This window comes from Odontesthes bonariensis, chromosome 10, assembly GCF_027942865.1.
Source record: "Odontesthes bonariensis isolate fOdoBon6 chromosome 10, fOdoBon6.hap1, whole genome shotgun sequence".
Lineage (NCBI taxonomy): Eukaryota > Metazoa > Chordata > Actinopteri > Atheriniformes > Atherinopsidae > Odontesthes > Odontesthes bonariensis.
The window spans coordinates 18,996,801-19,013,666 of NC_134515.1; the positions used below are offsets into that span (position 1 = coordinate 18,996,801).

The 16,866-nt window shown below is 39.1% G+C and overlaps 2 protein-coding genes across 4 annotated transcripts in view; both read left to right on the forward strand.

Moving 5' to 3' along the window:
• wnk3 (WNK lysine deficient protein kinase 3) overlaps positions 1-4,280 on the forward strand; it is a 40,273-nt gene extending 35,993 nt beyond the window's left edge. For all 3 annotated transcript variants that reach the window (XM_075476699.1, XM_075476700.1, XM_075476702.1), the window contains one exon: positions 239-4,280. In XM_075476699.1, the coding sequence (XP_075332814.1) occupies positions 239-811 (573 nt within the window). In that variant the 3' untranslated portion in view covers positions 812-4,280. The remainder of the gene's footprint in view (positions 1-238) is intronic.
• Positions 4,281-5,106: 826 nt separating this feature from the next.
• On the forward strand, positions 5,107-16,721 carry phf8 (PHD finger protein 8). The gene is made up of 22 exons (XM_075476703.1): positions 5,107-5,405; positions 6,004-6,310; positions 6,475-6,560; positions 6,837-6,963; positions 7,295-7,455; positions 8,097-8,238; positions 8,400-8,586; positions 8,706-8,868; positions 9,057-9,144; positions 10,404-10,510; positions 10,618-10,709; positions 11,530-11,619; positions 11,706-11,987; positions 12,092-12,174; positions 12,260-12,429; positions 12,533-12,618; positions 13,137-13,258; positions 13,391-13,722; positions 13,830-13,925; positions 14,021-14,130; positions 14,232-14,592; positions 14,695-16,721. The coding sequence occupies exons 2-22, from the start codon at positions 6,213-6,215 to the stop codon at positions 14,781-14,783; spliced, it is 3,072 nt and encodes a 1,023-aa protein (XP_075332818.1). The 5' UTR covers positions 5,107-5,405; positions 6,004-6,212; the 3' UTR covers positions 14,784-16,721.
• The last annotated feature ends 145 nt before the right edge of the window (positions 16,722-16,866 follow it).

Here is a 16,866-nt window from a genome sequence, read left to right on the forward strand (position 1 = left end):
TTGTTCTTATAACTTAAATGCAGATTCTGATTTTGTCCTACCAAACACATCAGTGGCTCTATTCGATGTATATATCATATACTGCTGTTGTAAAGCAAAGGAAGACATTAGCATCAAGTTGTTTTTAACACCAAAAAGAAAAGATTTTAAAATATTCTGAATAGTTTCTGATGACAGACGTGTTTGAAGAGTCAACTGTACTGTTTTCCCTCAGCATTCATTAATATGATGTCTACAGGTGGCTCCACCAGGTTGGTTTCAAGCAGCACAACTGAACCCCCAGGCCCCCCCTTCCCCTGCAGGCTTGACAGTGGCAGCCTCTTCTCATTACACAGGTGGAGGAAGCCTGAGCACCATGCCCTCCTCGGGACCTCCGCCACCACAAACGCTTGTGGCTCAAGTGCCACAGATGCAGCAAAGTTTACACCACCCTCAGTCTCTCCCACTCCATCAGATGACCCATCAGCAGTCACCTCTCTGCCAGCAAATACCCCCGTCGCGGATGCAAGCTCCCATACAGTCACTATCACAGACGCAACCCCCCACTCAGCTCCCCCACTCACCACCACAAAGCCAACCGCTGCTGCCTTCCCAAATGCCCACATCGCCAGTGTCCACGGCCACGTCTCTGCTGCCTGGCACCGGCACCACTGTACCCATTGATAGCTCTGCTGCTACCGGGGGAGCATTTTGCTCCTGCTCCTCATCCTCTTCTACCTGTTGCTCATCTTGCTCAACTGCTGCTCTACCTTCCAGTGCCAAAATTCACCAAACAACCCCCACCTCTACTCTTCCTCTGGGACAGAAATGAAACCAAGTGAAGTGTGAGGTCAATATGAAGGTCTAAGAGATGGGTTTACATGCCGCAATTCCGACATCCCACCATTCCGACATGGGCCTCAAATTGTCGGAATGGCGACACTTAATTTTCATTTCAACCTCGCAAACCAACTATATAAATTATTATCAAAATACAGGTCTTAATGTAAATCAGGCAAGTCTGAAACATGTTAGATGAAGCAGAAACACAGTGTCAGTGAGCTGTCACAGTAACCAGCTGACAGAGTCCAGTCTTTTGCACGCTAGCATCATATGCAGCATTAATAATTGCAATTACAGACATCGAGGACAGCTCACGTGTGTCGGACTGCAAATAAAACCAATTTCATATATTAGGCAACCCAAAACGTATTATAATTATTATTTTTAGTAGTTTATTAGTTTTAAATCAATAAGTGAATAGTATTTGTCTGTGTTTGTCGCTCCTTTTTGTGTAATAAACTATTTGAATATCATTAATTTGATTTTGGAGTGCGTTTTGAAAATTACCACGGACTAAACATTGCCAGGATCTGACGGTATCCGACACACCGACATGACAGCTGTTACACGCACACATCAGATTTATCGTGAATCGTAACAACACAGCCCTTATGGATGGCTCCTGAGTGCCATCATCTTTTATTTTTTCCGAAATAAGCCCACATCCACCTGATCCTCCCCTCTGACTGTAGATTTGACCCTTAAATTATCATTCAGTATCAATTTAATATCATTCAAACATCACAAGCTTTGATGATTAACAGGCGGAGAGAGAGAGGGGGAGAGGCTTTAATTACGCTTTTAAAGACTATCACATCTGTACACATGTCTTAAAGCATGTAAAAAAAATGAACAGAAAGAAGGGACTGTTATCTGTTGAGTAACGCACATTTCATATGATGGAAAGCCTTGTCGGAATGGCGGGATGTCGGAATGGGTGTTGCCGCACAAGAGATGGATATACTTAGTGGGTCGGGACGTAAAGCTGATCCATTTGGAGTGTTAGTTGTGTGTATGTGTGAGACGGTTGTGACTGAAATGTATATATGGATTCCAGGGTGCTACTGGATGAGGTGGGAAATTAATGTGAAAGACCGATACAGTCAGGACAGATGTTTAGATGTCAAAATGTAAAAAAAAAAAAAGTCTTAAATATATGAGTGTGTGCATTTATGAGTGTGTGTGAGTGTTTATGGGACATTTGAGTACATATCACTTTGGATACAAGTCCTGTTTTTGTTTGCAAACCAACTCCTCTGTATCTGAAATCTCCCAAAGGAGAGACGAGAAGGACAAAATATTTGACAGTGTTGGCATTTTTGGTTGAATGCTTACAGTGAAAGGACTATCAATTTTAAAAGTGCAATTAGTAATGGTCATCGATATTGATTTATCTGTAAGGCTTAAAATATTTTTGTAGAGGCACAGTTTTTTTCATCACCTTTTAAAACTGTAGGCATACGGCACAATGTGTTTCAATGGGCAATGAAAAAAACAAAAAAAACAATAGCATGTTACACAGTTAAGCACGATAAATCTATCTGGCAACCCTCTTCTCTGCAGTGCAGCCAAACACGTTGTTTGCAATGTTGTGTACGGTACAGCATGTGCTTTGTAATGTTTTGTGTTCGTAACAGAAAACAGCCTGAATTAACATGATCAAATGAATTCATTATGTGATGTTAAGCTCGAAATATGCTATCTGTATTCAGTTAATATCCGAATACACTCAGCCCGAGACTGCATGACCTTATCACTAATTTGACTTGCCTGAGTGCAAACTGCTCGCTCCTGCTGTATATTCACGGAACTCACAGTTACTCTTTACTTCCCGCATAGTTGATAAGTCACGGGCACATTTGCTTTCAGTGTCACAGGCTTTCACATTTGACCCCCTTTGCTTTCGGTTTGAACTCTGCATATCAAAGTGTATCGGTGTCATGCTGAGGAGGAAGATGGGTGGGGAAAAAAAGAAAACTGCCAAGTTATTTTTAACGAGGGAAACCAAACTGAATTGGTTATTCCTGTGTTGCCTTTTAAAATTACTACATTGTTGTGCGTGTGGGTGTGTGTGTGTGTGTGTTTTTTCCCTGTGCTGCAAAGCTGTGATAGTCCCATGTTATATTGCATCACGGATTGCATCCCTTTTGTTTTTTTGCTTTCATTCAAACCAGCCATTCAGATTTCACCGTACTCAAACAAAAAGAGTGACAATTTGGTCATAGAGGTCGTATATTTACTGTTCAACAAGGTCCTCAGGTGCCTAGTTGTCCGCTTTCTTTGGTATTTTATTTTTTATTTTTATGGTCTTTGACCACAGGTTTTTAGTGTAACTGCATCCATCAAAAGCTGAATGTGGGCCATAGCTGTGCTGTACGCACGTTACTAAAAGTTTCATTCCTTTATTTCCCAACTCACTTCATTTGTTTCATTTTGTAGATGCAAGCGGAGTAATGTGTCAGCAGCAGATATATTACCTTCAAATGTTTTGGCTCATCAGTGCACTTCACCATAAAAACATGTTTGACTAATTACGGTCAAGCTTTAATGCATTTTTCGGTGTTGTAGTTAGCCTGTAGTCAACGCAGCAGTTCTGTGTTATAGAGTACAGAGATTGTGTGCCACAGACAACAGGAGTTTGCACAGTGTGGTAAGAACTGCTTCATGTGAGTCAAAGGCATAAAAACCACAATAGGCTAAGGAGGACTAGTTCATACTAAAGAGTATGGTTGTTGAGAGACTGCAGAATTTAGAGTATAAAAATTTCAGTTCTCTGTATTTGTTGCTTTTCAAGACTTCCTACATCTTCACAGGGATGTAGTTCATTAATAGTTAAGGTGAGACACCGTTTATGTCTGATACTAACATGTATCTAACAAGCTACAGCTTAACGATTATGGAGCTGACTTTGTCCTTGAAGTGTTACCAAAATGTTATCTAAAAGATAAAGATTATTTTTGTATTTTGGAATGGGGTTGTACAAATTGTAAAATTGTGTTCTCATCACTTTGAACCAGAGGTTATTTGGAATTAGAAAAGCACTGGTTTTCATCCCTGTTTACATGGGACTCCCTCTCCTGATATACCTCTGTGGGTACTGGTGGGCAAGCGTGATTTCTAAATGTTTTCAGATAAATTTTGGTCATTTGTGACCACACATTTTACCTTTTGAATAAATGATAATCTGGATAAAACATACAGAATTACACCAGCTGTCTTGCTGCGTTGCAGGTCTAATGTAATTAAAACAAATGAATGCAACAACATTCTGGGGAGTCCCAAAATGGCATGACTGAGAACCAATGATTAAAGTATATTTGGGCATAAAAAAAAAAAAAAACAGGAGAACTAAAGTTTGTTGCTGGTGATTTAGCCTCTGTAAATTGTAACTAATTCAGCTGTTGATTTTATTTATGTTTTGTAACTAATCAAAATAAATTATGTTCAACTTCAAATGACATTTTTTTTTACATTTTTATTTGCTGGCCATATTTAGCAAATGAGATGTGGAGACTCGAGTTGGCGCACCAAATTCTGACGCAAATAGGCTATGCAGAAGCATTTATTTGTTGCCTACTGTCAAACTACAGTTTCAGTTCAAATTTGAGAATACCATATTAGGGTCTCTGCTTTCATTTTATTCGGTTTTTGTCCTTCCAGAAAAGAATGAGATGAGATTTGGCAATTTTTACACAAGTTGCCCAAATAACAAGGACATGCGGGCACTTTCCAGTCATCCAGTTAAATGTTTTCTGGGATACATTTACAGGGTTTAAAAGATGTTCATAGAGACAGAGGAAAACTTTCTACGTGGAAAGACCAAGGAGCATAAGTCATACACGAACAGGGTGAAGATTTTGTCTACTAAACCTGGGGGATTCATGACGTTATGCAAACTTTGTAGGTCCAATGGAATAAAAGTTGTATGAATAAAATCATTCAAACAAAACTGACGTCTTTCATTTTATCCACTGAAAATATGAAATCAGGTCCTGAAAGCGGATTATCATGTTTGAATTAAATGCATAAAACCATTTGAAAATCTTGCCTTTGTAGAGACCAACTATGAGTCCTAGAATTCACAATTTTTTAATTAATTTAATTTTCGAATAAACCATGTTTGCAGAATGTGTCTCTGTGCTGTAATTTACATGTTACTTTTTAAACTAAATCTCAGATTCCGCATTCAAGTTCCCCAAGTTTTTTAAATATTTCTCCCCGTTTTCTTTTTTCTGAATACAACTCCATTTGAATGTCCGCAACTTTATTGTTCCTTCTACGACAGACAACGACGAACAACGGGCTGACGTTATTCCCTTTGAAATGGCGCTGATGCAGTTAAATACGCTGTTGTTTTTTGTTATGGTACTCGTTTAGGTGGCTGCAGGTTCTATCATTCGGGTCCATTGTTAACATCTGGACCTGGCCTTTATATTTGAGCATTACTGACTCGATAAACAAAATTATGGTGAAGCAAACTGTTAATAATTGACGTTGCATAATAAGGCCGCAGCTTCCCCCGAGCTTGCGTAGGGATTACAACCGCCTTTTAATGCTTGGCCTAGCCACAGAGCTACAGCTCGGTGAGTTGCAAGCGGTTAATGCCAGTTTAGCCAGCAGAAGTCTCCTTGGTTAGAAATAACCAATTGCACTAGCTTCATTAAACTTTTTTGCAACCCTTAAAACTTAAAGTTATTGCAAAAATGTTGTATAAGTTTAAACTTTCTTGAATATAGTGGTTTGCTAGCTACATCCTTTGCTAATTCGGCTAACGTTAGCTTACTTGCTATTCAAGTTGGAAAACGTTGCCACACAAAGTGTGTTTACAAACTGCCAGCTAACGTTACAATCTCTCAGTGTGCTAAGGTTAATGTTTTCATCTCCTCAGCAGAAGCAAACTTTCTCTGATTAAATTTAACGACGGGCATACGAAACAAGTTATTTCACTGTTTATTTCTATTTCTAAAACTTGACGATGTCACCCTATAACTTAATGCCATACAACCGAAAGGGAACACGTTTCGTTGTTAAGCTAACTGACTGCACTTGTAGTATGTTATGACAGGAGCTGGTTGTGATATAGCCATCTCTTAACGAATGAGCATGCAGAGTAGTTGCATTATTGTCATGTCCGATGGCCGGCTAATTACATTTTTTTTCTCACTTTTTATGTTTCAATAGGTTTTCAAGCGAATCCCTGCGGATATGTCTGTCATTAACGGGGATGTGGAAGTGAACTGAAATATCTAAAGTTCAGTTCAGTTGTAACATTATTGTTATTACGTTACTGATTAAGCCTTTACCTTTGCCGCATAGTATCTTCTGTTGAAGTCAGACTTGCATAATTTACAAAAGGATTCATTTAATTTTTTACACACACAATAGTCAATATGGCATCGGTGCCAGTGTACTGCTTGTGTCGCCTGCCATACGATGTGACACGCTTCATGATCGAGTGTGACATCTGTCAAGACTGGTTTCATGGAAGGTACGATATGTCTAGATGTTGTTGATTGTATTCTAGAGAGAGTCTCAAATATCATGTTGTGTTGTTCGTGATGTGCTATATAACGAGTATTGGACTTGTAAATCATTTAGCTCTTTGATTTGCAAAGTATTCTTTGTGTGATAGAAGTTTTTTTTTCTGTGTAGCTGTGTAGGAGTAGAGGAGGACAAAGCAGCTGAAATTGACTTGTACCACTGCCCGAACTGTCAGGTCACTCATGGGCCGTCTGTCAGTAAGTTTCCTATTTTTTCTATTTCTATTATTTCCATTATCACCTTTTAATGGATACTTCTAGTGGAGTTTGATATGAAACGCAGGGAACGAAAGCTGGGGATAGTAGTTTTGAGATTGCTTATTGAAGCCATTTTCAGCCTTGGCCATCAAGCTGCTGCTTCTTTACTCACGCATGTTTTGAGCATACATCTCTGAGGTTGTTGTGCTGTCATACTTTGTTTGTTGTTGTGAGAGGGCCTCTACCGATAGTTACTCTCTGTGTCTGTTGTCTCAGTGCGCAAACGTCGCGGAGCCAATAAGCACACAGAGGGAAGCACCGCTCGAGGAAGAGATCCAAGTCGGCCTGTTAAGACTGGCAGTCCACAGTTTGTAAGGGAGCTACGGAGTCGCACCTTCCCAAAGTAAGACCCCTGTCTAGCACTGGCAAAAGTTTGATATATACGTTTAAATATACAACAATGCTATCCAGGCAGTGATGTATTGAACACCACACACTGTTTTAGAGACTTAAAGTGAAATGGAAACATTAGGTTATTTTATTGTTACCGGTTTGTCTCTACTGATTGCATTATGTTGCACTATTTTTACTCTGTTGTAGATGTTGAGCAGTCTTTTCTTTTTTGTTTGAGAACGTGTCTTTTCATAGTAAAATTGTTGAATGTTCTTTGCTCAACATTTTCTTCATCAATCATAGTTCTTATATCCCTTGTTATGTGCCTGTTGCTGTTACAGTGCGGATGAAGTCCTGTTAAAGCCGTCAGGTGCACAGCTAACAGTTGAGTTTCTGGAAGAGCATTCATTCAGCGTTCCTGTCCTGGTGTTGAGGCGGGACGGCTTAGGCATGACCCTTCCTCCATCGTCGTTCGGCGTCACTGATGTAGAGCACTATATTGGTAATGTTTTTATTCATTAAACACTTGACTTGAACAAATTACTCTACTGTTCTTTCACTAAAACATAAAGATGTGAGCACGTCACTCCTATCTTGAACTCTCCTAAGCTGCTTTCAAAGAATTGGTTTTAAAATACTTCTTATTATTTTGAAAGCTATAAAAGGGCTGACTTGCTCCTATATATGCAAGTCAGCCTTACTGAAGGCTTACTGAATACACACCTGATAGACCCTTAAGATCATCAGTTAAGGTCTCCTCACCATACCGAGAATAAAGTTTAAATTGGATCGTGTTGTTTTCAGCTTTATGGTACTGCTCTCTGGAACTCTCAAGAACTCAAGTCTGCTTACAAGTGTGTTTTGTTTTAAAAGTTTACATTTTCGGTTGGGTTTAAAGCCTGTGTAAGATTTTAATGATTTATTCTTTTTTTTTTTTAAATATATTTATGTGGTCTTGTATGTTTTATGCAGTTCTTTTTATTTCTGCTTTCAAAATATGTACGCAGTGTTATCTTACTCTGTTTAAAGCACACTGAGTGTGCGCCTGACATTTGAAAAGCGCTATACAAATAAACTTGAATATTATGAGTTTTCAACATTTATTAGAGACATTACACTGTCACAAAACTTGTTGAATTACAGGTTCAGATAAAGAGATCGATGTGATTGATGTGTCTCGGCAATGTGATCTGAAGATGCGTTTGGGAGACTTTGTTGAATACTACAACAGCCCTAACAGAGACCGAGTGCTCAATGTGATCAGCCTGGAGTTCTCTGAGACCAGGTACACAAAGACAGGGATTTTACTGAGAGTTCAGTTTTCTCATTATTAATGTTATTAGAGTTGAATGTTGCTTCTCGATAAGATTTTGAAAAATATATCTCATCGTATATGGTGTGCTGTCCTGTGTTAATGACTAAAGGTATGTCTCGGACTTGTCGTAGGCTCTCAAACTTGGTGGAAACTCCCAAGATTGTGAGGAAACTCTCATGGGTGGAAAACCTTTGGCCTGAAGAGTCTGTGTTTGAGCGCCCCAATGTGCAGAAGTACTGTCTGATGGGGGTGAAAGATAGCTACACAGACTTTCACATAGACTTTGGAGGCACCTCAGTGTGGTATCATGTCCTGAGGGTGAGAGTAGAAATATTTTAAGTCTAGTTTGTGAGGTTTCAGTTCCCTTTTATGTACATTAAGCGGAGCTATTTTAACAGCTTTTCTCTCTCTCTCTCTCTCTCTCTCTGTTTACTCAGGGTGAGAAAATCTTCTACCTAATTTCTCCCACCCCAGCCAACCTGGCACTTTTTGAGCGGTGGAGTTCCTCGTCTACCCAGAATGAGATGTTCTTTGGAGACCAGGTTGATATGTGTTACAAGTGTTCTGTCAAACAAGGAAACACCTTGTTCATACCAACAGGTTTGTTGTTGTTATTTATCAGAAAAATGGTAAAATGATGACATACTGCAGTGTGTGTTTTCAGCAATTGCTGTAGAGGTTCTACTTAGCTTTGGAGAGCCAACACACAAGAGGGAAAACTGTTTAGTAATTTGCCTGATTTCATGTGGCCATTGTTTGAATCAAATAACACTTTTGTATGTTTCCAGGGTGGATTCATGCAGTGCTGACTCCAGTGGACTGCTTGGCCTTTGGAGGAAACTTCTTGCATAGTCTTAATATTGATATGCAGCTGAGGTTAGTTTGCTCAGGACTCTTGATATTATCTTAATATCATCTAATCGTAACACTTTTGACTGAATTATTCTTCATATTTGAACACCACTTGGGAATGTGACTTTCCTAAAGACTATAATGGCAAGCCAAAGTGAAAGGGCAATTAAACCATTGTTTTAGTGGATATTATTCTTAAAGCTGGTCATTTGTATCATCCACGACTAATCACAATTAGTTGATTAGACATTTGCTTGTCCTCGCATATTAAACTGATTCTACTGGCATTTACAGGCCATTGCATTCACTGTTTGGCACAGGAAAAGGGATCAAATTCATACTAGTTGGAAGCTTATGGATGTTAAATCCTTGGTTAGACCAGCTACTAATCTGGCCAATGGCAAGGTCATGAAGAGGCCGACGGTGGGAAATGAGAAGACGACTATTCATTCAGTGTAGATGGGAACTTATGTTTTGAACTGGAGTAAAGAATTGAATCTCTGTAAAAACAAGTCACCCCTAAATATGGAGCACGCCCATATTCAGACCATTATGTTATAAGTACTGAAACGGACAAGAATGAGCACACATTTAAGAGTTGTATTTTGATTTGTAAGGGATATTATACGTCTTATATTTCCTCTATGTTTACTTCAGTGAGTGTCATTTCAATGTTATGCATTTTCTGCTGTATTTACTTTGTTAATACCTTATTTTCATCCCAGGGGATAGTTTAATTCATAAGCAGCAGAACTAAGCTAAATCAAACGTATTTTTATTGACATTTCCTTAAAAGACAAAGATTTCTGCTGTCACACACAGGAAATAACAGAAGGTAACACAGGCACACCAAATCAGATGCTAAGAATGGCTGCTATTGTCCCCCCCATATAGTCCCATATAGGTGGTTGCTAGCCTTGGTGAGCTAGCTACTCGTCCTCAACATCTTGTGCCCTTGTGTGGCAGTAGCTGATCCAGCCGAATGAGCGGTGGACCTCATCTTCCTCTTCCCGCCTCTTTGTCACTAGCACCAACTTGTATCAATAGCCAGATTTGTTGCTGTGTGCGTGCAAGGTTATAGCCTCTTCAACCTTTTCAGTAATCTACATTGTATCCCTTTTACTGTGTAATCCATACAGCGCGGTGGAAACTCAAACATGAACGTGCAGAAGAACTTTTAGTGTATTTAGAGATGAACAGTAGTTAATGTCTGCTACATTTTGGTAATAACCATTATGTTCTGACTTTTCTCATGCTTTTGGTGTATGTGTCGGTATTTTCAGGGCATATGAAATAGAGAAAAGATTAAGCACAGCGGAGTTGTTCAGATTTCCCAACTTTGAGACTGTATGCTGGTATGCTGGGAAGCACCTTCTTGACACTTTCAGAGGTAAGGGATTTCAATCAGTTTTAGATTGTTCATTTTGTGTTTTCATGTGAGCTCACTGAATGGCAATTGTCTACTGTCATTTAAATTTTGTCTTGTTCTGATTTTAGGTTTGAGAGAAAATCGCAGGCACCCTGCCAGTTATCTCGTTCATGGAGCCAAGGCCCTGAACAATGCCTTCCGCGGCTGGACGCGTAAAGAGGTAAAATCTCACTTTTTTACTTTTCTAAAGCTCCACCTCACAAGTAGCCTTGATTGGTTGCTGCTGGTTCCTTCAAACAGTCTACATGGAACATACAGGAGGTCTTTCGAACCTTTCAGATGTGCTTCAGAGATTCGAAGCAGAAAACCTCATTCATAGGAGGAATGACTCATTTTGCTCATGTCATGGACGTGTTGAAAATGTTATAAACTTGATTTTTAGCGGTGGGTGACTCGAAGAGCTTATGCAGACTCCAATGCCTTCATGAGCCATTTCTGAGACGCTACAAATCTTTAGATATTCGTGAAGGACCTGCCCCTAGTACAAAAGAAAATTGGTGATTTAAAAACATTGAAGTCATTTCCCCTTATGAAATGCACACAAAGTAATTATTGTGGCTTATTGCATGTTCGTAGTTGAGTCTAAATGTAAGGTTCCCGCCTTACCTGCCTTAAAGTAGATTTGAAAAAGAAGGAAAGAAAATCATGCAGGAGTGACAAATGCAAACTGGAGATGTCTTTGCTTGAATTGTTTCAGGCTATTTCTGTTTAGAATATTGATACATACATGGCTGAAACCTTCAATATTTCCAAGCACCAATATGATAGATTGACGTCGATCTTCCAATTTAACTCCAGAAAGCAGAGAAGAATATTCGCCAATAATGTCAGTTTATGTCATTAAATGTATTTTATTATGCATTACAGCCATTACCATTAGTAATGATTGCAATATCAACAGTTATTTAAAGATACCATTCTGTTGGTCAAAACTTTGCTTAATATGTTAAAATGATTGATGGTTATCTTCCTGCTCTCAGGCCTTACAAGATCATGAATTGGAGATCCCAGAGACCATCAATACTCAGACACTAGTGAAGGACCTGGCTAAGGAGATTCGTCTGGTCGAGGTAAAAACTAGAAGTACTTCAAAAAAGACGAATAATAATTGTTTTGTCAAATTGGTATGTAGAAAAACTGTGCTTTGTTTTGTCAGGATATATTTCAACAGAACATTGGCCGCACTGGACCTCAGTTTCCTGGTGCATCACTCTCCAAAGCTCCATTGAGCTCCTCTCATAACTCTGGACGCCCCCCTGGAAAAAAGAAAGGACCCAAGCCCAAGGAGGTGTTAGGGGGTCTTGGGTCCCCAGGAACCAAAAAGAAGAATCAGAAGGGGGTTCTTAAAGCCGACGCAGGAGAACTCGACCTCATTGAGATCCATACTAAACATACACTCAAGAAATTACAACCTGGCAAATCCAAACACAAGAACAAGGTATGGAGTTTGCAAACATATTCAGTTTTTGCTTGTTTGTTTGAGTGCATGTGTAAGTTAATGTGTGATCATCGTGTGACTGTATTTACTTTATGCCCATCCAGTTGGAGCTGCCATTAGAGGAGTTTGAAGGAAAGCTAAATAAAAGCAAACTGAAACTTGTGCTTACCAATGGAAAGATACAAGGGTAAGCAATGAAGCCTTTGCCATATATTTTAGCTTTATCATCTTCTGAAAGTTTGGCTTTTTAACTGTTATTTGTTTGCTTTTAGTAAGAAAGATGGTAGCAGTAATGGCGCAGGAAGTGCTGGAAAGTACAAGCATCTTGCTACCGAGGGATCCAGTCTTTCTGACTTAGAAACTGAGGATGAGTTGCAGATTGACGAGACGCCCCCTCCACGACGTAAGCCTACTGGACCTAGCAAGAAAAAGAAACTAAGTGGTAAGAATTTGAATTCAAACAAAAATATACTTGCATATTTCATTTATTTGTTTTTTGTACCGCACACCTACTGTCAACTAACGATGTGTGAATGTTACCTTAGGTCTTCCAAGGAAGCTCCCAAGAGCCAAACCTTGTTCTGACCCGAATCGCATCAGGGAGCCAGGAGAAGTTGACTTTGACATTGAGGTGAGTTCGTATTTTGGACAGACCAATAATGACTCGTACAGCCAGTTCTGAATGTTGTCAGTAAGTAAGCCTCAGTGAACATGTCTCAAAGATATGCAGGATCCAGGCGCAAAGGTTTAATAACCAACACTGTTCTGGCTTTGAGTTCAGCTGTGTTATACTGTTGATCAAACATACCAAGTGTAAATTGTGTTTAAGTCATTCTAGCTCGTCCCACGTCATATTGACTTCATATTACCAGCTTTTTTTAAATCATTACTGTTTCCCCTGTAGAGCCTGATTGCACTGCCTGCTTTATGAGGATCATTTCCTCACAGCTACAAATTGTTATTTTCAAAATTGTTAGTTTGAATCAAACATTTTTATCAGCGAAAGCCTGTCAGACAGTGATTTGTCAGAACTGTTGTAGCTTACACAGCAAGAGTTTACCAGGAAGAGTCATGTCATGTACACCAGAATGTTAGTATTAGAGCTCTTGTCCAATAGTAATAGTCGCATGTTTGTGTATGTGGCTTCAGGAGGACTACACCACTGATGAAGAGGCACTGGCTGCCCATGGAGTGAAGAGTGGTGCAGGGGGCATCCTTGATTTATTAAAGGCCAGCAAGCAAGTAGCAGGCTTAGACTCTGCAGCACTCAGGTTAGATATCCCTTATCATCAGTGATTTCTTAGCCAGATGATGGTCTAAAATATAAGATGTTATATCAAAGTGTCAATTTTTATATAAAGTTTTTTTTTTCTTTTTTGTTGTTGTTGTTATTCATTTCTCAGTGAGGAAGCCCCAGCCTCTCCCAGCACTCGGGATGCCATCCAGGGTATGCTCTCCATGGCCAACCCCCCCTCCTCATCCTCCTCTTCCTCCTCTTCCTCTCCCTCATCTGTCTCTGGGGGCCTGACAGAGGGATTAGGGGTCGTTAAGGAAAAGGGTGGCAGGGCTGTGTGGGTGACCGGCGGTGTCAAGAAGACCGCAAATTCTGAGAAGAAGCCTGTTATCCAGCGGCCTGGAAAACGGCCAATAAAAAGGCCAGCCCGTCATCTGAGTGACGAAGAGAGTCCAGATGAGCAAGAGACACTAGGAACTTGTTTTAAGGACTCCGATTATGGTGAGCAATACAAGCACCATAACTATAGCTACTGCGGCTCAAATATATTTAAGTCAAAGCATGAATGTTTGTAAATGTAAAGTTATAGGGATCAATATTTTTTTAAGTTTACCCTTCCTTGGAGTCTGACGAGGAGGACCATGCCAACAAAACTAAGATGAAGCGGAAGAAAAACTGGGATGACACGCCATGGAGCCCAAAAGGTACATGGCTTGAATAAAGCAGCAGGACGGGTTTGATTTATTTTCTTTTAACCTTTGGAGTGGTTGATCTCTCAACAAGCCGTTTTCATTTACAGCGAGGGTGATGCCCACCCTTCCTAAGCAAGAACGACCAGCCAGGGAAGGTGCTAGAGTCGCCTCTGTAGAAACCGGCCTGGCAGCAGCTGCTGCTAAATTGGCCCAACAAGTGAGTTTGACAAGACAACACATTAGTCTTAGAAATATGTTCCCAGTGAAAAACTTTGAAAAAGTGACGAGTCTCGTGTTTGTATTTTGGTTATGATTCAGGAGCAGCAAAAGCCTGCCAAAAGGAAGTACACCAAAAAGCAGCGTCCTCCTGCTCCCGTTGTCACTCCTCCACCTGTTCAGACTGAGCCTGCCCCTCTCTCCCCAGCACCTGCTTCAGAGCCTGCAGCAGATGTCAGCCCAGAAAGGCGGATGGATTATTACTCTGCCAGTCTGTTAGACCATGAATACACAGCAGGACCAGGACCTTTTGGCCCCGGAGGCCCAAGGGGCAGCGGAGCCATGGCTCCTGGTGTATTCCTTACTTCTCGAAGACCTTCCCTGTCCCCTCAGAATAGCAGCTCTCATTCTGGTGCATCCCTTACTGGTTTAGCCAGCCAAGGGACAACAGCAGTTGGTCAAGGTAGGTGCAAATATTGACTGAGAGCAAATGTTAACAGAATTGTTTTTGTTTGTATTTCTTTAATGTCTTATTTCTTATTTTTCTCTTTTTATTTTAATTTAGGCAAACGCCCAAAGAAAGGACTTGCAACCGCAAAGCAGAGACTGGGAAAAATTCTGAAAATTCACCGCAATGGCAAACTTCTCTTGTGAGAGGTGTTAAAAACGTGGCTGAAAACATAGAAAGAATGAAGAAAAGGCCTATGTGAAGTAGGTCTGAAGGAAAAGGAGAGGATTATCTATATTTTTTACTTTGGACAAATTTGTTTACTGTTTTCACTTGTTATCAAACCTCATCATATCTTGTCCTTCACCAGTTTTTCTGCCCGACTCCTCTTACCTGTATGTGCATTGGAGCTTTTTCAGAGGCACATCTGTGACTTGATTCGAATCACTTTAATGCGCCAGAGGCACATTTATTATGGTGAATTATTTCTAAATGTCACAGATTTGACATTGCGCAAATATATTGCAAAAAACACGAATGCAGATTAAGCATAAATTGACAAAACCAAATAATTTCTTTTGTTAAGACTACTGTATATATGTAAAGACATTGTACCGATCACGATACGTTTTTAAAAGGGAAAGAAAATAGCCTTTTTTTACTTGTCAGGTAAAATGTAATGTATGTATAGCCCCAAATCCCATGCACTTATGTGCAAACTCTTAACTACGGTCTGTAGTTTTGTTATGCATGTAGCTGCCTTTTTATTTTATTTTATTTTTTGTTGTATGACGGCTGGTATTACAGTCTTTAAAACAGACAGTTGTTCAAAACTTCACTGTAAGTAAGAGAGTCAGCTACATGTGTGGTTCTTGGAGCTCTAAACATAACATTAGAAGTTTTCATTTGATTCCAAGACAACCATGATAGGATTTTATTTATTTCTTGCATATTTATTTAACAAGGCAGACCTTTTTTTTTTTTGTTTGTTTGTTTGTTTGTTTTTTTTTTTTTTTTTTTTTTTGCTTTTGTTTGTTTTAGCCTGTTTTAATGTAGCATGTTTTTGCCTCGCAGTCCTCATCGTCAGTGCTTCGGTTCTTTTCATCGACCTAAAGACTGCACCCGTTGCTTTGTTCGGATTTCTTTCGGTTTATGTTGTCCTTGTAAATATTTGTAACATCTGTAATTTATATAAATACATAGGAAAAGCAGAAAAAAAATACGAGAATAGTTCCCTGCATGTTTTGAGCCCCCAGTGTTGGCAACATTCTTGGGTAAGACGTAGAGATGTGCTTTATATCAGAACGTACTGGTCATAAAATGTCAGAGGAGGCGTCGATGTAAATGAGTAAAAACTTTGCGAAGGTGCAGAATATTGATATGTAAATATATGTTTTAATTTAATTTCTTTTATAGTTACAAATCTTTTGAATCTTTCATAACTTGTACATGATTCATTGCTGTACTTGAGAAACATGATAGTTCTTTTTTTATATTTGTATGCACTAAATGTAATGTTATGTTCATATTGTCTTTTTAGTGTAATGTTGGATGTGTACTGGAAAAAAAATTGGCCGTGATAAATTTCACCCATTTAGTTTTATATCAATTGTTCATACTTTGTTCTGTGTTTGCGTGTACCGTGTGTCTAAAACATGATGTGTTTTAATACAACCTGAACCAGATAAAATTTACCCTGGGCAAAATTTGTTTTTTCATGGAATTTTTTTTTTTTGGTACCACGAAAAACCTAAAGTGTGATTTGTGGGTAAAGTTAATGGTTTTGTTTTCACTACACTGAAGTCTATTGGAAAATTCAGGTTTCATAACTTTTAAAATGTTGAATGTAGGTTTTTTCTTCTTTTTTTTTTGAGATACTCAAATGAATGTGTTGTATGAAACACATCTACATTAATTTGTCTTGTTTTCATTGAAGTACTTTTTAAAAAGTATTTGTAGTGGAAACAAAATGGTTCTTTAAAGGGTAAGTATTGACTTCAGATTTTCGGTCCTCAGGTTTTTTTCTTTTGTATGAATTACTGTAATATTTTTATATAAAATATGATTCCATTGCTAAATTTTAGATGCAACTTACTGTGTTCAAGGTGGGTGATCAGATTTGTTATTAAAATGTTTCATCCTTATTGTCTTGAGTTTGAATACACTAAACATTAAACTATATTTGTCATAAAGCCTGAAGAATTTGGCTGTGTACTTTAGTGTGCACATTGAATCATGAGGTTGAAAAAGGAAAAACGAGTAAATAGGTAGCCGGAATGTCCGCATCTA

Coding starts and splice junctions, on each gene's coding strand:
- phf8 (XM_075476703.1), top strand. CDS start 6,213: ATGGCATCGGTGCCAGTGTACTGCTTGTGTCGCCTGCCATACGATGTG. Junction 12,175..12,259: donor ACCAATGGAAAGATACAAGG/GTAAGCAATGAA, acceptor GTTTGCTTTTAG/TAAGAAAGATGGTAGCAGTA. Junction 13,926..14,020: donor CACGCCATGGAGCCCAAAAG/GTACATGGCTTG, acceptor TTTCATTTACAG/CGAGGGTGATGCCCACCCTT.